Source organism: Dermochelys coriacea, chromosome 5 (genome assembly GCF_009764565.3).
Source record: "Dermochelys coriacea isolate rDerCor1 chromosome 5, rDerCor1.pri.v4, whole genome shotgun sequence".
NCBI classification, from domain to species: domain Eukaryota; kingdom Metazoa; phylum Chordata; order Testudines; family Dermochelyidae; genus Dermochelys; species Dermochelys coriacea.
In genome coordinates, this window is record NC_050072.1 from 34,344,818 (window position 1) to 34,366,674 (window position 21,857).

Here is a 21,857-nt window from a genome sequence, read left to right on the forward strand (position 1 = left end):
CAAACACTGTCTAGAATCAGTATAAACATTTTATCTGACAGATCAATAAAAATCCAAGGTGAAGCTGAAAAAAACCAGCATGTGTCTGTATCACAAAACAAATAGTGTGCTCCCTATTCACAAGGGCAACAGAGGCAGCAGCAATTTGTGTTTCCCACACTGCCCTGCCAATGACCCCAACCCTGACCTGGAGGGGCCACCCTCACTTTGGTGAGAGGCCATTCAGTCTTGGGTCTGCCCCTGGTGCCGAACTGCTTAATTATGTGTGCCGAGGTGGTTTTAGGTGGACTACTGTGTCCACTGGGATTAAGCTGAGACCCCCCCCCAAAATTCATTTCATGGATCCGAGGCACACTAGTGAAAGGTTAGCAGAACTCAGCTCACCGCGACAGACATAGTCCTGAGAGAGAGACTCCTTGTGTCTTTATGAATGGTAGGAATGGGGAATGGATGGACCCCCGTGAAACGTTCCAGACCTATGAAAGTTTCACGTCTCCTGGAAGTTCTGTATTATTTCCTAACTACACAGGGATGGAATAAGGTTAAAGTTGTACCTGGATTTTTCGCAGCTGTTTAACAAGGCTGATTCCGGGGGTGAGGGTTATACCCATATTTTTGTTCCCTGTGCCTTGTTGCGGGAAGCTGAGAGAAACCACGCTTTTCAAAGCATGTTACAACACAAGAATCAAAGCCATCTCCCTTCAATAGGAAATCTAGCTTTTGAAATCCGCCGTTTATCGGGGCTCCTGAATAAGGGGTTTAAGGGGTGTTTGCTATTAATTGTTAATGTAGTCTGCCATTAGAGGGCACTAAACAACCCTGCATTAATGCTGATTCAGAAAGAGAGAGAGAGAAAGAGGGAGAGTGACACCGATTTGGGGAAAGATTAAAAAGGGTTGTGGAGTCCCAAAAAGCTTCTGAAGCGATCAAAATGCCCCAGAGCTGCTCACGGTGATGATCATAATAATAACAACACAAATTGTAGCGAGGTCAGTTATTTACCAGTCTGCTTCTTAATGTGTGTGACTGCAGGTGGTGCAATGGGACATTGTGATTCATGCTCACTTTCAAAGCAGGACCCAGGCCCGGGTCTGAGGCACCCAAACAACTGTCTTCTAATATTAGCACGGCTGTATTTCTGGATCTATTATAGTCTGTCCAGACAGATCCCATTGTAATGGGATCTTTTATTAAAAGATTAGCACTATCTCCTGCAGTTGGTGGAAAAAAATCTGTTATCACTGAGTTATTTGCAGTTGTGGGGAGGGGGAAGTAGGGGAAAAGCCTGCAGAATAAAAGCTGGGGCGGGGGGGGGGAGGTTAAGGGCACTGGGAAAGGGGTGGGGAGGAATCGGTAGAATTTACGCATGAATCCCAATGATCTGGCAATATCCAAGAATTTTTGTCTGCGTACTTTGCTGTCTGTTGTGCTTTGGTGGCTCGGAGCAGCGAAAGAATCGAAATTAAAAAGGCAGCTTTTGAATAAACAATACCGTTTTCCGTTAAGTAATCATTTTGTATAAAAGGAAATATCGCCTACTCAGTTTCATTCAGCGGTGCCAAAAAATGTTATAAATGAGAGACCGCCAACTTTCTAAGGGGAAGAATAATGCCAGACTGTGCTTAGTAAACTAGTGCTCTAGAAGTTCATTATCGATGTTGCAACCTTTTTTATTCTGAAAGGAGACCGCCTACGTCGCCCCCATTCCGGTCTATACTCCAGGCGCTCCCAGTGAAAAGATTGTCACTTGGGTAAAACCCCAGGTATTAAACTTTTGTTTGTTTTTGACCAGTCCCGGAGCGGGAGGTGTGTGTGCGCCAGACACCTAACTACTGTTTGAGGTGTTGGGGTGGATTTCTTATTAATCACAACCAGAGAGTGGGCATGTCACCCACCCACCCAACAACAACAACAAAAACAACAAAATCATCTTTCCCGAGAGACTTCATCACCTTTTGCTGAGCCCCAGAACTTCTAACAAGAAGCGAAAACATTTCCACATGCTGATCAGGTTGTACTTTTGTTTTCAAGTTCCTTTGGCCATGATGTGGGGGGCTAGGGGAAAGGATCGCGCCTCTCCTTCCCCGGTCAAGTGACATGGCTCTTGCTTTAGTCCTATGAATTGTGTTAAAGCCCCTAGCTCCTCTGCGTGCGCGCCTCCTGGTATTAATGACACGAGTGGATAGTTCTTTCCTCTCTCTCTCTAAGCTCCAGTTACCATTCTGGTTTTTTCCCCTCCTTCCTGTTACTACGCAAAGAACTCCAGTGATTCCCTCTTGCAGATTTGATGTGAGACTGTGTGTGCGTGAGTGTGTGTGTGAGAGAGAGAGAGTGAGCGTGTGTGTGTGTGAGAGAGAGAGAGAATGTGTATATGCACCTAAAACAGATAGTTGGAAAGGGTTTCCAGAAGGTGGAAAATGTCACCTGATTCACAGTGAACTTTTTAAATCTCCCCACCCCCGAACACACACACACATTAGGAGACCGCCCACCGCAGACAGCTAAGACCCCCTTATAGATTTAAAGAGAGACTGCTTTGAGAGGCTGACGTTCATTCAATAGAGCGATCATAAGCAGACTGACTAGTGCTCTCTTTCTCTCTCTCTTTCTCTCTCTCTTCCTCTCTGCTCCACTTGATATTGTTTCTGTCTCTTTCACTCGCTGGTATACTGAGGATGTTAAATCAGAGAATCCACCCGGGCATGCTTTTATTCCTGATGCTTCTATGCCACTTCATGGAAGATCACACAGGACTGGGTAAGATGAGATTGTTTATTTGTAGATGTGTTTTATTTTCTATATTTTTCTCTATGTTTAGCTTTCTCCTGTTGAACGTCTCTGTACAAGGGACCAGCTTTAGGAATAGGACCGCAAGTTAACTATAAATGGGACCGCTTTGCACAAATGTATAGAGCTGACATTTAGAGATATTTTTGATCGGCCCCTCAAACTGCTATGCATAGTACAGAGGAGCGATGATGATGATGATGATGACGATGATTGTTATTTATTATGATTATGCAGCATGAATGAACAGCAGCCCCACACAGCAACTTGATTTAGTCCCACTGTCTAAATAGGTGCTCAAAGTTTTTGTTGCAGTGTAGCTTAGATTTTCCTCTTGACTGCTTGGCTGCAAGGATGGTGGGGATGGGGAGTTCCACGATCACAAACGACATTTTCAGACACTAATATTAGTCATTTTCCGGCTATCCTTTCAATATTTGGACACCCCCACCCCCTGTGCACATACACATTTGTGAGTGAATTTTGCTGGGCTGTGAATTCTGCTGCAACTGGAGAATGTGTTTAAACACATGTCCCAGGCGAACAAAACAAACAGAAAATGTAATAGCTGTCTTTTCCACGAGTGATTACTGAGGGTTTTTTTCTTGATGCCGCTCCGACAACAACCTGAACGAGTTAGATTGATGGTTTTTACTGAATATTTTTTCGCTGAGCTGGATGTATACGTTAACCTTGTGAAGGCGCTCAAAACTGACTTCTATCGTTCTTTTGATCCATAAAAACTGATTTTCAAAAGGGTGTTGTTTATTCAATTATTGCTTTGGGGGGGAGCTATCCTCCCCCTCCACTGTCTCCCCATATATATCGATCTGAGAGGTCGATCCTGCACTTCTCACTCCGGGAAAATTCCCATTGGAGTAAGGAAACCGGATCGAGCCCCTGCTGGATTAGAATCAATTGCTATTAGAAGTCACACTGGTTATTCACGAGAGGCTCATCCCAACCAAAACTCTCCAACTAAAAAAGGGGCAGTTGCTTGGACTAATGTTCTTGGCTTGAATCCATCAACAGCAGAGATACAAGTAAAACAAATCTCTATCCGATTTACGTGCAGTGTACTTCCCTATGAAACTGTGTCGGAAGAGACAATACCTATAGCTTTTGGTTTATAAACTCTCTAGTGGTCTCCTATTTCTGTGCCCCGGCATTTTGTTTACTTTGGTCACCCTTCTTTGGATCGCAGCTAACTTACTTCAGCAAAGAAAAGACATTTCTTAAGGGAAGCAGCAACATTTCGAGATTTCGAAAGACTTTGCTAACAGGCGAATGTTACCAGTTCTTGCAGATTGTAAAATGGCCTGGATTGAAACTCTGGGCAGCTCTAAAATAATGTTGTACAGAATTTTTGAAGAAGGGAAAAAAAGTATTTGCGAACGTGTTTTTCTTTTACCCCTGGTTTTTAATGCACATCCTTGTCAAACCTCTGTCACGCGCATGCAAGTCCCCATGGTCTACATATGGAATAAATACCTCCGAAAACTGCCTTGCCCTGTTCCGATCAGGTTATTTAAACTGCGCTGCCTATTGCTCCAGAGTAGCTGCAGGTTATGAAATGGGACAAATAAGAGTAAACAGTCTAGTAAAAGTCAATGCAAGCCGCACGTGTTGTGTCTGGGTCACTGGTAACTGACATTGATATGGCTGGGTCTCTCTCTCCCTCTCGCTCTTGCAGCTGGGAATTGTTGGCTCCGGCAGGCAAAGAACGGCCGCTGCCAGGTCCTATATAAGACTGATCTGAGCAAGGAGGAGTGCTGCAAAACGGGCCGGCTAACCACTTCATGGACTGAAGAAGACGTTAACGACAACACGCTTTTTAAGTGGATGATTTTTAACGGTGGTGCCCCAAACTGTATCCCATGCAAAGGTGCGTTTGAAAAGTGCTCAGAAACCGTATGTGCAGGGGCTGGCGGTGGCCGGGATGGAGTCAGCAGGGGCAGCAGTGTTTCCCTATGCCACTCTCCAATTTGGATTTTAAAGCTCGTCCCATAAAGTAACTGCCCTGACTTGGACACTGTATTATTGAGAAGGGGAAGGGATCTAGCCTCTGCATGGTGAAATAGATGTGTGTGTGCAAACCAGCAGTTTGATCTTCCTTTTTGGTGGATCTCTCTCAGGACCCCACATTTTGTTTTCTGGATGGGGGGGGGAGGGAACTTGTTCGCTCCCTTTGTGCCTTGGGGGTTTGTCGCGGTGTTTGTGTAAACACCATTAATCCGAAGTCTGATGAGCAGACGAGGTATTAAAATGTTGCCTCTTTCTTTCCACCCCCCCCCCCCCTTCCCTTTAGAAACGTGTGAGAACGTGGACTGTGGAGCTGGGAAGAAATGCAAAATGAACAAGAAGAACAAACCTCGGTGTGTTTGTGCTCCGGATTGCTCTAATGTCACTTGGAAGGGTCCTGTGTGTGGCTTAGATGGGAAAACCTACAGGAACGAGTGTGCTCTCCTCAAAGCCAGATGTAAAGAGCAACCCGAACTTGAAGTCCAATATCAGGGCAAATGCAAAAGTAGGTTTACAAATCTAACCAAGTCCCCCGAATACCACAGGGTGTGTCTGAATGTAGGGAGGAGAAGCTGACGTGCTTTTCCACAATAACAAGATGATGTTTCAAATACTAAGGGACAAACACTAAACCACGTTCAACCGACAAGAACATAGCTGCACTGAGAATCCCCCACAGTCATGAAACACTGTGTTCACACCAGCTTCCCTGAGATGTGAAGGTTTTCCCCAATGGCCTTTTTATGAGGAAAGCTGCTGAAGACTTTGATTGTGTCATTTAATTGTTTCACATGTTCACTCCCTGTATGAGGCATTGGATCTCCCGTTAATCATTGTATGTTTCCGTCTTTATTTCAGAGACTTGCAGGGATGTTTTATGTCCAGGCAGTTCCACGTGTGTGGTTGATCAAACTAATAATGCCTACTGTGTGACATGTAATCGGATTTGCCCGGAGCCTACTTCCCCTGAACAGTATCTCTGTGGGAATGATGGAATAACATATGCTAGTGCTTGCCACCTGAGAAAGGCTACCTGCCTACTGGGCAGATCCATTGGATTAGCCTACGAGGGAAAATGTATCAGTAGGTATCATTCTTTGGGGGTGCTTATGGGGGAAGAGGAATAGTTCTTCATAACTAATTGTTTCACAATTTTGTAGAGGGGTTTCTGGATGCAGATTATTTCCTAGAACTGAATGTGTTGTGCAGTCCTGCAGTTTTTACTCAAGCAAAGGGGGAAATTTTGCTTGAGGGACACCTGCAAGATTTTTAAAAAGAAAAGGAGGACTTGTGGCACCTTAGAGATTAACAAATATGCTCAAATAAATTTGTTAGTCTCTAAGATGCCACAAGTCCTCCTTTTCTTTTTGCGAATACAGACTAACATCGCTGCTACTCAGAAACCTGCAAGATTTTGGGCCCCAAGAGGGGACAGAGGGTTCAATCCTTGATATCAATGTGATTTTTTACTCTGTTTTCAGTGGGAGCTGGAGTCAGATCCTCAAATGTTTTATGATATGACAACAGAGTAACACAATCTCAACATTCAGCTGAACTGGTTTCTTGGAAACATTTGTCTTCAAGAGATATTGGCAAATGTTATTTAATGTCAATCAGATACATCTGATAACTTTTCCCTTAGAAAAAAATCTTGTAGTGATTGGGGAGTGCTGTTGTGGATTAAGATAAGAAAATAACCTCAAAACAACCTGGTATTTTATATGAATTGTTATTCTTAACAATGTTTGTCACCACAATATGTTTGTTTTTATCATACACATTTCAGGTAACTTCATGTCTGAAAAATTATCTTTACAAGTTAAAGATCTCAAATCTAGTTCCATTGTGATAGCATGTGGTGAATTAATATTTTAATGACATAAACAACTATTTTATAAGGATTAGCTTGAAAAATAATCAATTTAGAAATGTTTAATTAATTGGCCAATTATAGACCTCCCATTTAAGACACTGGGGAGAGGGGGTTCCCACTGATTTCAATCAGAGAAGGTCAGGACCTGGTCATTTACAATATACAAATTTAATTCCACCTGCCTGAGGCCAAATTCTGCTTGCTTTGCTCCTCCATACCCACCTCCCCCCACACACAGACCCACTGATTTCCAAAAGCACTATGTGCTTGAGTAAAGTGAGAAGGATTTTACCCATACATTTCATATTCATTTTCCTATGAGTTCTTGATATATGAGAAGAGAGATTCTGCTTTACTCGTTTCTGGTATCTTGTATTTTTAGAAGCCAAATCCTGTGAAGATATCCAGTGCAGTGTCGGGAAGAAATGTTTGTGGGATTTTAAGGTTGGCAGAGGTCGATGTGCCATCTGTGATGAGCTATGCCCTGAAAGCAAGTCAGATGAAGCAGTCTGTGCCAGCGATAACACTACTTACCCAAGTGAGTGTGCCATGAAAGAAGCAGCCTGCTCCATGGGTGTGCTTTTAGAAGTAAAGCACTCTGGATCTTGCAACTGTAAGTGAGATTTTAAACCTTGCAGACATTTAAGGCTTCTGAAGGCAATCCCTAGGTAATGAAGACTTATGCCTTTAAAAATGAGAATTTCATTTAAAGATTTTTCCCTTAGAAATATATATATATAATATATATTATACACATTGTGGGATTGGTAAATTGCAACAGATAGTCAACGGTCTGTGGCTTGGACATTTTCAAGATACCTGTTTTTTGAGGAAAAGTCATGTTATCAGCCAGGGGTTGCCCTAAGAGCATCATACTAGCTATTTTTCCTAATTTGTGTGTGCTTCGCTGTTTGCTTTATTAACACTTGGATATATCCTAACTCCATCCAAAAAACCAAGCTTACTGTTAGCACATGGGCTGCTGTCTTAGAGCAGTTGCCTCTACTAACTCTGAATGAAGGACACAACCTAGAACACAAGAGCGCTTTTTATCTGATTTCAGGAATCTGCCAATAAAACCTGAGCCATTGATTCTTCAGAACTTTCTGCAGTTATGACTTCATAGCTTATGTATAAAAAACCATATTACATAACAGCAGATGCCAAAGAGCATCTCACTACAAGTCACGTAAAATGCAACGCTGTATTATGGCTGTTCAGAGGGCTTTGAAAACATGCACTGAGCTGCTTCTGCGCTGTTGTTGTCCTTATTTAAACAACAGCTCCCCTGTATTCCCCCATCTAGCCATTAATGAAGACCCTGAGGAAGAAGAGGAAGATGAAGACCCGGACTACAACTTTCCTATATCTTCCATTCTAGAGTGGTAAAACCTCCATCACTATTGGAACAGCCATTGGGCAAGAAATCAATGTCCATACTGTAAATAAGTGTATGCTTATTTATTTTGGGGAGAAAGAAAAGTATACATATAGTTGAGTCTTGTAGACATTTATTTATACTGTGTCATGTTTTATAATTTATACATAAAATGTCTGGTTGACTGTACACCTTGTTTTTTGAAGAAATTTATTCGTTACGGGAAGAGCAGTGTTATTTATTGTGAGGTCTCTTGCTTGTAAAGTAAAGCTTTTTTTTTTTGTAAACTATAAAAGTCCATTCCTTAGAGCTTACCTATATGACTCTCATCTCTTCTTTTCACTGCTGTTAACTCCTCTCCACTTTCACAAACTTGCATGTCAGTTTCTGTTATGTTTATTTATTGGATTTTCTTCTTGCCCCTTCTGTACATAAATGATCCCTCGGGTTTTTGTTTACAAGGAATCTTGACTGACCAAAAGGCGCTGATTTAAATATACTTTCTGGGTGCAGTGAGGCAATCTTTAAGGACATCTCTTCCACTTAACTTTTGTCTGCTTCTAAGCACTTCATGTACTGACATGCTCTCAATGTGCTGAGCATTTATACTGTACTATAAGAATTCTGGACCCAAATAAATTGAATTATGAAGGTTGTTAATAACTACATGGCTAACAATAATGAGAAAAATGTTCTTATTCTTTTTTATTTTTTGTAACTTACCATAAATGCTTTAACAGGTGGGTCCTTTAAGATGCTCCTGCAATACCACTTTTTAAAGTTCTTTTAAACTGTCACTAAAAGGTATATCAAAGCTTTATCAGTTCAAGTTTCTTGCTTTTCATAATACTTTTTTTTCTGATGCAATTTTATATTTTCAAACATGGTGAGTTAAATATAAATTCATTTAAATATATAGTTTTGTACTTTTCTACCATGTAAATGTGCAATGTATATAAAAGTTATAATGTGTATTTGTAAATAAATGATGAGTGAACACAATAGAAAAAAATTAATTTTCCCTGTGTGCAGACCTCAATTACTGGTTGTAAAGGGTTTGGGGAGATTTGTCCCTGTTATACACAGTGGTAGTGATGGTATTAGGGGAAAGGGAATTGTGAATGTTATTGAGATGAAGTGGAGTTGTTCAAGGATACAGCTTTCAACTGAAAATCAGTATCCACAACTCTTATAATTCCAGCTTGCTAAATACATTTTCTTGATCACTGTCACCAGTGCATTGACAAGAAATAATTGTAAATCCATATACGCTTCTGAATGAGAATAGATATAAACCTTTTTTCCTTCTCTCTATGGTAATGAAATAGGTTTGTCATTAATTGAACCTCTTTCATTTGCATCTTTCAGGGATGGTTTGACTATCTGTTTACATTCCTGCTAAGTTTCAGATCCATGCCATGTTATTAGGGCACTGGGTTGAAGCTCCATCACTAGTCAAGTGATGGAGCTTGTGTTTGTGACAAACACAAACACTCAAAGGTGTTCAAGTTAACCAAACAAAAGTTAAAGAGAAGAACCAGAACAAAATCACAGAACATGGGGGAAAAAATGCAACTGACATAGTATCTCTGGAAGGTGATTTGCTTTCAGAAGTAAAGTTCACTGGGGGATTTCCTTTAATGAGATAATATAGTATCTTATCCTCCTGGTGGATATCCATAAAATGTCTATATTCAGAACACTGTAAACTTTATTCAGTGAACTGAGCAGGAAAAAACAACAATGGTAATTTCCACTAGTATTGCATGGACCAGAATCCATTTTTCAAGTAACTTCACTGGGCTATATTGTGCTCTCAACTAAGGCCCCATTCTAAGCACATGCTTAAGTGCCTTGCTGAATAGGAATATATTTTAGCACGTGTTTAAGCAATTTTCTGAATCGGGGACTGAGAGAATAATTTGGCTCAATGGTTTTAAGTCTTCACTGTCCAAATACAATCACAACTAAGAGCCAGTTCCTGATCTCATTGCTCACTCCAATAGTCCCCTATATTCCATAATATTTTAGCTCTACAATTTCCCTCTGTTAGGATTAATTTAGAGAATAATTTTCATTTGTTTGGGACATATCAATTATTCCTTTTGTAAATTAAGAAATAAAAATGATGGGTTTTTGGTTTTACTTAATGTAGAATTTAAAAATAATAGCAGATATTTCCCCCCTCCACTTTATCCAGACAAATAGTTCTTTCAGAAGATGAAGGCTGCAGCAGGGTGCTAGTAAGATGAGCAGGTTTTTGCTTCACTGAAGATAATATCACCTGGAATAGAAAAGCAGGAGGGAGGGAACTCAATCAGAAACAATGTCTGACTAAGAAGAGAAAGGCAAAAGGCCTAATCACTAAAGAAGAAAAATATAAAGCTATATCTCATACTTTTTTGCCTGACATGTGGACACCTTAGTCATGTAATGATGTAATCAAACTCTTACACCTGTAACCTCTCAAGGAAAAAAAAAAGCTTGATAATATAAGGAGAAGTAAATGTTTAAAATAGATACCTAGAATGATCAGAGACGAGAAAGGAAATTCTCTGGAAATTCAGTTAAAGTGCATCCTACTTCACCTCTGACAAGAAGACAAAATAAAAAGGCTATATTCTTATTTTAGTTTTAAACAAAAATTTTGACTGAACATAATCAGAGAGAGTGTAGTCTACTGGTTACAGTAATCAAGCAGAAGTCTGGACTTCTTGATTCTAGTTTCATCTTTTCCATTGACTCACAAAGTAACTGTGGGAAAGTCACTTGAGGTGTTTGGCCCAGGAGAAAGTTCATTATAAGTATCAGGCACCCATGTTTGTTTTTGTGTGCAGGTGTATATGTGTGGGACTGTAAGTGTGAGTGCTTTTGCTAAACATGAAATATATTTCTTATATCTACATGCATAGGATAAATTCAAGAACCATATAATATAGTTGCACCTTTTGCTTCTTTCCTTGCACTTTGCTCACTAATCTACCTCAGCCAGATATTCCAAATCTCTCAAAAAATTTCAAACAGCTGCCATGCTTTTTTCAATTATAAAATAATCTGAAATGAAAATGCTTCCTTCTTTCCCTCCACATGGGAATCAGGTGAAATTAAATTTCTATATATATGCTGTATTCTAGACCATGACATTTTAACATATCATGAATAACCAAGGCTAGAAACATCAGTACATTATCACTTTGAAGAGATGGGAGTCCATGCTTTCTGCTGAAACATAACATTTGTTTGAAAACCTGCACGTTCACAAGATATCAGACCTTAATTTCATAACTCCCTGATGTAAAGAGGCAGTCATTACATTTGTATTTTGATATTTCTGTAATTCAGAGGCCCGCTTTCACCTGATCACTAAGACTGCTTTTGCAAGTAGACGGATATGAAAAAAAATAATACTAGTAAACACTTTTAAAACTCTGAATTTTCTAAAATAACATTTCTTCCATACATAAATGCATAATGGTGTTTGATGCTAAGAAGGCCTTGTTAGCACTCATTTGGGATGACCTGAATAACTCATGGCTTCTCCTCTCCTGACTAATATGGCCAATCATGGGCAGTGGGTATCAAAGGCCGGGGGACGCTGAGCCTCCCCAAACAACCTTGTGTGACCCCACCCATGCTCCGCCTCCATGCTCCCTCCTGCTTCCCAGCGCTCTGCAGCTCTTCCCCCTGTGGTGCTCGGTACTCCGGGGCTGCGGGTTGTGTCACCCGCCTCTTCCCCCTGTGGTGCTCGGTGCTCCAGGGCTGGGGGGCTCTGGGCTCCGGTGGTGGAAAGAGGGCAGGAGGGGTGCAGCCTTGGGCACAAGGGTCGGGATGGGCTGGAGGCTAGCCTCCCTGAGCCTGCGGTTCATCCACCACCCATGTGGCCAATAAAGCTTTTCTAACATCACATACTGGAGAGATCAGGCATGAAACCGAAGGTGTATTTAAGTCATGCAAGGTCATGATGTTCAACTCTGAGATTGATTTGGGGTGAAAGCCATGTAGCATAGCTAATTTTCTTGTAATTTATAATTATCTTGTTTTGATTTCCTAATCTTCAAATGGATTACTTGAATTTTGCCATAAGATTGAAGAACACTCCCAAATGTGTCAGAAGACAGAAAACTGAGGGGAGTTTTGGACTTCGATGCTAAAAAGTTGGAAGATAATCAGTTTTTTAAAAATGGCTACAATTTTCAAAATGTGAGTGCCTAAAATTAGGCTTCTTAATTCATATATTCATATTTTCATGTATGAAGAGCACCTAAATCTCCCATTGACTCTAGTGGGATTTGTAGATATTCAGCATTTTTATTGAGGTATTTAAATGGGGATTCAGAAATCTCCCCACTGTATTTTCCACTGAATGCATCTGATGAAGTGAGCTGTAGCTCATGAAAGCTTATGCTCAAATAAATTTGTTAGTCTCTAAGGTGCCACAAGTCCTCCTTCTCTTTTTGCAGACACAGACTAACACGGCTGCTATTCTGAAACCTAATTTAGGTGTGAAATGTTTGGCCTAAATTCTCTTCCAGGTAATTCAGGAAATACCAGACATTGAATGGAAGATGCATCGCAAGGCAGCATGTTAAGAAATCACTGTTCTCTTGTGAAGTCAGATTTAGCACCAAACACCGTATCACATGGCAGGATCTAATCCTTAGCTTGAATGGTCAATTTACTCTTAATTTGGCCGATTATATTCATAAGCACAATTTTAATTTGTTTCCCATTAGGATCCAAATGGACCTCTTAGCACCGTGGAATGTTGTATTCAAACAAACATTGCTTCCATCAGTCTTCCGCTGAACTTCATGTAGGCAAATTTATTCTAAATTTCAATCACTATTTATTTAAGAGGCACCTGGAACCAGAAGAATGCCACTTAGGAAAGGATAGCAGTGTAAAAACATTCCATTTAATGGCTTCAAAGATACTAAAATATGCCACCATTTGACTTCTGAATTAGAAACATTGCTAACAGAGGTCACAGGGCAAGATATGTAGCTAAGCAGGTCCTTAGACAGATGGCAGAGCACAAAGGTGAGACTGATGACAGTATAGTATTCTGACAATGAAAACAAGCTTTCAGACACAGAGGGAAGATCACATGTTCAAATATTCCAGCAGACAAAGATGTTGTTACTCTATGTCAAATTTAAGGGAAAAGTACTGTGAGTATCACTTGGAGGGAAAGTCTCTTCCTCAAACCCACATGTGACAACATGGTGTCTAAATGAGAAACTGTTAGTTAAACTGAAGTGCAATATGAATGAGGGTTAAAAATAAAAGCAATGTTAACTCCTGAGTCTTGGGGACTCCAAGATCAAGGAGAAATAACTAACTGATAATAAACAATTCTTAATAGAAAAATGTGCATGCACCGTTCCACAAGAGCACCTGAATACAAATAAAAGGATGAAGTATGGACTTTCACAGAGAAACATAAAGTGTTCTTTCTTTTACATTTCTTTTCCTTCGTTAGTTTAGGGACCTAGTCCTGCATTCTTATATAGTCCATTGTCCCACTGGTTTCCCTCTGAGTTTTTGATGAGCAAGGAATGCAGGATCCAGCCAGTCCTAATACATGCATTGTTATGCATACTGTTAATGGAACATTTAAATTCAAACACAAAATACAATTTGTATTTTAAAATATAAACAAATAAATAAAGGCAAAGAAACTGTCAAGGTTCCTTCCCCACTCTGAACTCTAGGGTAAAGATGTGGGGACCTGCATGAAAAACCCCCTAAGCTTATTTTTACCAGCTTAGATTAAAACTTCCCCAAGGTACAAACTATTTTACCTTTTGCCCCTGGACTTTATTGCTGCCATCACCAAGCGTCTAACATAGATATATAACAGGGAAAGAGCTCTCTTGGAAATATCTTTCCCCCCCAAAAAAATCCTCCCAAGCCCTACACCCCCTTTCCTGGGGAAGGCTTGATAAAAATCCTCATCAATTTGCATAGGTGAACACAGACCCAAACCCTTGGATCTTAAGAACAATGAAAAAGCAATCAGGTTCTTAAAAGAAGAATTTTAATTGAAGAAAAAGTAAAAGAATCACTTCTGTAAAATCAGGATGGTAAATACCTTACAGGGTAATCAGATTCAAAACATAGAGAATCCCTCTAGGCAAAACCTTAAGTTACAAAAAGACACAAAAACAGGAATATACATTCCATTCAGCACAACTTATTTTATCAGCCATTTAAACAAAACAGAATCTAACGCATATCTAACTAGATTGCTTATTAACCCTTTACAGGAGTTCTGACCTGCATTCCTGCTCTGGTCCCGGCAAAGGCAACACACAGACAGAGAGAACCTTTGTTTCTCCCTCCCTCCAGCTTTGAAAGTATCTTGTCTCCTCATTGGTCATTTTGGTCAGGTGCCAGCGAGGTTATCCTAGCTTCTTAATCCTTTACAGGTGAAAGAGTTTTTCCTCTGGCCAGGAGGGATTTAAAGGTGTTTACTCGTCCCTTTATATTTATGACAGAAACCAAGTAGTGGAAATAAGTAATTTAAAATAAGGAAGTTGTTCAATTTTACAAATTTGTTAAGTCTTATAAGAAAATAATTGTGGAAGAGACAATAATGAATGAGACCTAAACTGGTCAGGACACCAAGGAGAGCAAAAGAAAACAAGTAGAGACACTTTGAGAAATAACGGATAAAGTTTCACACAATACTTTTCAGCTGATAGATGGTTTAAGCAGGGCAACTGAAAATTCTATTTTACACACTGGCCTCATCAAAACTGCAATACTCATGAAATGGATGGAATAAAGAAGGAGCCAAGTTACAAACTGTTGCACATGGAGTAACGGGATTTTGTACTTAATTTTGTAGTGAATTTATACTACAACCATGTCATCTGCTTAAGACTTCAAAACTGAATGTTTCATCATTTCTTCTTTTGGAATTGACTTAAAATTATTAACATTCTTACTCAGTTTATCAGAAGGGGGGAGGGACTACCATAAATTGCACATGCCATTCCAATCTTCAAAGAAATAAATTAATTTAATTCTAGTCATGCCAATTTCCTACTTTTTAAACATTTTAAATATTGGATTGATTTAGTCCTTAAGTTCTGCAAGCAGAGCCCGGATTGAGATCTGTGGCAGTGGAAAGTTTGTCCTAAATAGGTGACTCAGTGACTCAACCTGCCTGCAATCCTATTCCAGGGTGTGAGGTGGAGCAGGTATCCCAAAGTTTGGTGGCCAATCAAAGCCCACCAAGTGTGTAAAACTGGTAGGGTAGATGGGGCAGAACAGTATGTCTGGGAGCTGTGATGATTCATTTAATATCCCAGGCATTCTCAGCTGCAATTGAAAGCTGTGTTCCACTGAGTGTAATATAGCAAATTGCATCCACGTGCGTCCGCTGGGGTGAATCAAACCAAGGCCCAGACCAGAAGTCTGTATCTAAACCCTCACTCCCAACTTGCGCAAAGTGCTTTATCTGGATCTGAAGCGTGCTGTTTGGAGCTATCTCTATAGAGGGCCTTATGTGGCAACCCAAATCTTTACCCCCCAAACCTGAGGAATGGCTGCATCTAGATCTGGACTTTACAGCCCATGTCCATTTCTTGTTTACATTTTGCTTAGTTATAAAGGAAATCTATATATAATAAAATTAATCTGTCTGGAGACATGCTCAGTTGCATTTTGAGCTCATCAGCATGGATACTGTAAATCAAAAATAATTTAAAAAGCATAGTCTTTATCTTATTATTGAAAAAATATGTGGTGCACATGCTGCAGGACCCATTCCTGAGGCAAACACTATTTTTGTTTTTAAATACATTACCAGCCCGCCTGTTTATAATTTGGTGGCACATTACAGTGCTTTGTTAGAACTAAAAGGTCAGGTATATATCCTTAGGAATTTAAAGGCATTAGATGTTTGAGGCCAAATCCTGCCCACCTTACTCACTGGAGTAGCCCTAAGGAGTATATTGTACAGTACCTAGAGCACACCCTTCTGAACAATTAGTTGAAGATAATAGACACCCTTCTTAGAAGGATGTTCTCATACTGTCTCTTCTCTCAGCCAAATAAGAAAGTGGCATAAGGGGAAAAAATGAGGACAGGAGAGGGACCTGAAAATCAGAGTGTGGGGGAGACAAAGAAATAGAGAAGTAGTAGAAAAGATAGTGTGACAAGGGCAAAGAAAAAGAGGAAAAGGGAAGAAAGGTCAAACGGGAGAGCAGGAAAAAGAGATTAAAAACGTACAAGCTGCATGTAAAGAGCTGCAGAGGAAGCTACAATTTTTATTGTTCCCAGAAAAGATGTGAACAATGCTAAATACTCTTGAGTGCCATCTACTGGCACATTTGCTATTAGTTAACTATATTGGCTAGACTGCAGCTGGACTGGACTGGTATTAGGATGCCAAAGTTCTCTTACTGGCCTTCTGGGTGTTCTTGGGCAAATTATATCACCTCTGTGTGCCATAGTTTCTCCATCTGTAAAATGAGGGTGGGTCATGATATTGAACTTCTTTTATACAGTGCTTTGAGATCTATTGATGAAAAGTGCTGTATAAAAAACTAGGTATTATTAATTATATATATATATCCACTGTACAGCACTCTAGTAACGAAAAGTTAAAAAAAAGAAAGAAGCAGGAGAGAGAGAAGAAAAAAAGGCAAGAGCAGAAGAGGAAGAAGGTGGGAGGGGAGAAAAGAACAATAGGAGTTAAGGAAGAGGAGGGGAATTGATTAGGATATAAGTGGTTAATCGCTAAGGACAACACAATTTCCACTGTATATTCCTCTGTTTGTTTTATTGTTTATGTGTGGGGAACAGTAGTGTCTCCAGAGCTATATTTTTGGCACACAATAACTGTGAACACCTTTGTGTAAGATTAATAAATTTAAGGAGCGTATCCAACATATGAATAAGCAAGAAATGGAGGGCCATATTTTTCAATACCCATTTTAAACATGTAATTATCCCACAGTGAGAATACAAGACAAGGGTAACATCTGCACAAAGCAATATCTGTGTGGGTATTTGTGCTTGAAAATCTGACCCACATCTACCAGAGAAGGCTTCTGGTGAAGGTTGAACGCATGGAGTTCGGAATAGAGTGGGATGGGTTTTGTTCTGCTGCTGTATTTACTGGCTGATGTGTTAGCTTTATTGTGAGTGATATCTCTTTAGGGATTGTGAGTTTAATTATTGTCAGGTGTCAATTTTTTCAAAAGCACCTATGTTTCTTAGGAGCCTAAATCCCATTTTCAAAGGTGACTTAGGCATGGATGGCCAGATTTTTAAAGCTATTTACGCACCTAAAGATGCAGCTAGGCACCTAGTGGGATTTTCAAAAGTGCTTAGGAACCTATCTGCATAGTTAGGCACCTAAATACCTTTAAATATCTGGCCCTTAGGCTTTCAATGACACATCAATTCCTAAATTCCTTCTTAAGTCACTTTTGAAAATGGTACTTAGACTCCTAAGTCACTTAAGCAGTTTTGAATACTTTACCTAACGAACCTAGAGCTCAAGCATGTTTATATTAAAACTAAATAGTAAATAGATATAATATTGACTCATTTCTAATATCCTATATCTGACCATTACAGTCACAAATTAGAGTATGCATAGACCACCAATAAAATGTTCTTGTCCTTTTTTCTACTGAAACATTTTGTGATGTGTAGCATGTCACCTCAGTAAAGTGACAGGCATATCAAAAGCTGATTTTTGGTTGTGACATGTCACTGTTTCTAACTTATTAGTTACTTACATTGAAATACCAGGATTGATTATTGATTTAGGTATATCATCCATATTTTTGCTGTCACAAGTAGAAATAAACCTGCATGGATATGAATAATCCATGGTTTATGGACTGTAACTTCCCCAGAGAGTATCAGATATCCACCTGATGTCCCTGAGCACTGGATTTTGCATTTAGATCTCTGAGTTAGCAGATGTGTACAATCACATATAGGCGGACAGTCCCCTATTGGCAAGGCATGTGAGGAGGCTCATGAGCATTGTTCATTCCAGCAAGTTCATAGGATATATTGCACTCATAAAATTTTCTACAGATCTACTAGTGCCAGGATGTCTATAACTAGTGCTCTGCACAGAGTCAAACAAAACAGTTTTAGTTAATCAGGTACCATCACAAATAGATATGTATGTCTGTTTCAACGTACCCCGTTAAGAGCAGTGCAGCTACAATTTAGGACAGAGGCTTCTGATCCTCAAAGACATACATTTTAATGCAGATCTGTAGTAATCCTATTACAAATACATCTTATACAACTAAAAGAAAAGGAGGACTTGTGGCACCTTAGAGACTAACAAATTTATTTGAGCATAAGCTTTCGTGAGCTATAGCTCACTTCTGTCTTATTCAACGGTATCGAAAACACCGAGAAGCTCCATATTTCAAACTAATGCTAAAAGAGCATTGTAACAGCCAATTTTCTCAGTATCGTCAAAACACAAGTGCTCAGAAATCATGAGTCAAGCTCCAGAAATCGTGAAATTGACTTCAAAATAATAAGATTTTTAAAAATAAAAAATTTTGGGTTATTTTGATTGCCTTCTTGGGTTTTGGTGCAGAGTTGGCTTTAAGGTTCATGTTGTCAAGCTTGTCTCCACAATCATGACTGCTGGAACCTTTTATTCTTTTTTTAAATGAAAGCTGAGATTCTCACCTAATCATATCATTCCATGAGCTGGTGTTTTAAGGAAAAACAACACATATAATAGACTTGTGATAAAATTGTGAGAGTTGGTAACACTAACTGCTATGTCTGTGTAGAGACCACTATCTCTGTAAAAGTGTTGCGGCTCTATGAAACCAAGGTTTGCCTACACTTAAAAGTTCTTCTGCTTTAATTATGCAGCATAATTAAAGTGGCAACTCCCAACTCTAATGTAGTCAGCTGTATATATCAGTATGAAGTGCTTATAAAGTTATAGCTTATTAAGCTATAATTAAGCTAATAAACTATGCCAGTATAAAGTGCCTTCTATCAGTATTACTGAATCAGTATTACTGAATTACTTTTACCTAAGTGTAGACCAGACCTGTGTTCAATATTTTCTGAGTCCTGCAGGAACCACAAAACCCAAGATGACATTTGGGATTTGCTATTTCTGAAGACCAAGAAGCCAGGGATGCTTATAAAGTTTTAACAGCTTTGTTTTCTACTACAGTAGCAAATCATATATCAGCATATCAATAGACTTTTACTGTAGTCTCACAAAATAGTCCGCAAAATGTAACAGATCAAACACAAAATCTGTTCACCCAGTCTCTGTCTTGATGATTGTGATTATGAAAATGTTTATGATATTTTATATAAAATATATATAAATGACCCAGAGAAGGGGAAGAGTTGAATTTGCAGTGACATTTTGATATTCTCAAAAGTCTTTTTGTAACAAGCAGCAAAGTTCTCAGGTTCAAATATTTGCAGTTGCACATGCAAAAATGCATGCCTAATTTGCAAATGAAAATTGAGTAATTAAACATTCAGTTAGACACACAAATAGCAATTTGCATGTGCAATTACCTGATTTGCACACTCAGCCGCAGTGACTTATCATGCTATTTAGGTGCAAAACAATATGCACGTAATCTGGAAATCAGGTCCTTAAAACTTTACTAGTGTGCACAGGACTTCTTTGAAATTGTGAATCCTGATATCCTGTGAATTGTGATATCCAGGAATAAATTCCCATCCCAAACCACCTTTAAATATATGCTGAAATATATCATAATAACAGAAAACAAAGCACTGGAATTGATGCAATTCCACTATACAAGGATAGGAGTGGCCAGATAGAAAAATGGGGCATGCAGGGATTGAATTCATTGCCTTGAGTGTGGGGGGACTGGGCAGCCCAGAAGATCTGTATTGCGTGCATTGTCTGTTTCTTCTCCGAAGGCAGTGGAACCTGCTTCGGAGTTGTTCCACAATCAGTAAGTAGCCTTAAGATAAGAATTCCTTTTCCTCCTGCTCACTAAGTATGCATCCTCTCACTGTCCACCCCAGCTACTTGGGCTGGACACTGGGAAGTGTACTTGGGCCTAAATTCCACAAATATAAATGAATCTAGAATGGTAACCAAAAGCGGTGTAGTGGGTGTTCATGACCCACTAATGGGTGAGGGTGCTATGGAATCTTCAGGTTTGGCATATGATTAAAGTGACAACACTGTATTTTATCAGTATGCTGACTGTGTGAGATACTTATTTTTATGTTTAGGTGTTGACTGCATAACTTATGAGTGATGGAATGAAATGACTCAAAGCCACAAATGAGTTGTACATGATATATGCATGTTAATTTTCCAGCAAATGCATAGGCAACTGTTCCATACTTTATTAACACTGTACTAGGGAGATTCTTCTTGGAAAATCAGAAGGTGGAATCAGGGTGGGGGAGAACAAGTATATTAATATACTCAATTAATACACTAATAGCTTATTATTTGTATAACAAAAAGTGAACTTGTTATTAGTACACTTGGAAACACAATTCATATCAATGGTGATGGCCATTGATAGAGATCCCTTCCACAAAAGGAGTTTAAAGGAAACTACTTTTCACAATTCTGGAGTTTATCCTGGCTAGAACATTCAAAATGGGAGGTTTACCAGAGCCATTCAAACCAGCTCATTTTATGCTGTTATTATTAAGCAATTCCATCGTGGTGTTCTGAATAACAAACCACATCAATCCAATTCCTGTGGTTTACAGAATCACCGGATTTCTTCTAGAGTATTACACTTCTCTAATACATGATCACCTAGAATAAGAATGGTACTGTGTTTTAACCAACAGGACTGCTGCATGCATAAGGAGAGAAAAGAAGAGAACAGCAAGGGGAGAGGAAAAGAAATGAAGGGCTATAGGATACACTTCATGGGGACCTGATAATATTATGTTAACCACAACAGCATAGCTCATAGTCTAAAATGTCACCCAAAATATGGAATGTGGTTATTGACATTTCCTCTCCTGTGTGTCACTGATCTGCTTCATCTTTTGTGAGCATGATTTCTCTGACCTTTCTCCACAAAACATAACTAAATCAAAGGACACTTTTTAAGAAGAGTCATAGCAAACTTTTACAAGCTTAAGCCAAATATCAAGAACTATCAGTGCAGAAAGGAGGGGAAGAGACAATGTATAACGATAAATTACATTAGACTAGTCCAATGGACTAACAGTGTTAGCAGATGAGTAAACTGAGTTAAAATCTCAAACGATACTAAGGCTTTGTCTTCACTGCCAAAAAGATATGGTTTTAGCACAGGATAACTAATGTATGTTAGCTGTCCTGCTCTAAAATCTGAATGCAGAAAAGGCAATGTAGTTTTTACTGTGAGGTAGCTAAACAAAGTCAATATTATGATCACACCCAGGGTTGACCACACTGTATGTGATGTCAACCCCACACAGGAGTCGAAGGGGTTAATGGAGGCCAGATGGGCCAATTAACCTAGTAAACTGAAGAAGAAGGGGAAGGCCCTAACTAAAGGAACAAGCTCACCTGTGCAGGAACAGGCAGAGCCTGTATAAAGCCAGGTAGCTGGCTGCACACTAGAGGCTACAGTCACTCCCTGAGTGGAGGGAGTTGGTAGGCTGGCAAACCCAGAGTGGAGGAAGCCCAGTAGGTAGGAAGAAGCTTAGGGAAACAGCAGCAAGGGGTAGGACAGTACAGAGATCCTGGCTGCTTGTTATAGGGTCCCTGGACTGGGATCCAGTGTAAAGGGTGGGCCTGGGTTCCCCCACCAGCTACTGAGAAGTGGC

General features: G+C 39.6%; 1 protein-coding gene across 2 annotated transcripts; it reads left to right on the top strand.

The window, feature by feature from the left end:
* The first annotated feature begins 1,717 nt into the window (after positions 1 to 1,717).
* On the top strand, positions 1,718 to 9,630 carry FST (follistatin). 2 transcript variants are annotated; one of them, XM_043515152.1, is made up of 6 exons: positions 1,718 to 2,757; positions 4,481 to 4,672; positions 5,096 to 5,314; positions 5,668 to 5,892; positions 7,065 to 7,295; positions 7,746 to 9,630. In XM_043515152.1, coding segments are annotated over exons 1-6 (951 nt in total). In that variant the 5' UTR covers positions 1,718 to 2,675; the 3' UTR covers positions 7,748 to 9,630. The 2 variants fall into 2 exon arrangements, with proteins under 2 accessions (XP_043371087.1, XP_038258795.1); XM_038402867.2 differs by having other exon boundaries at positions 1,728 to 2,757; positions 7,989 to 9,629.
* Positions 9,631 to 21,857: the final 12,227 nt, after the last annotated feature.

Bases quoted from the DNA above. Each gene is read 5' to 3' on its own strand.
- FST (XM_038402867.2), top strand. From the start codon at position 2,676: ATGTTAAATCAGAGAATCCACCCGGGCATGCTTTTATTCCTGATGCTT. The intron at 2,758-4,480 runs GTAAGATGAGAT...TCGCTCTTGCAG, and splicing joins GGAAGATCACACAGGACTGG to CTGGGAATTGTTGGCTCCGG. The intron at 5,315-5,667 runs GTAGGTTTACAA...TCTTTATTTCAG, and splicing joins ATATCAGGGCAAATGCAAAA to AGACTTGCAGGGATGTTTTA.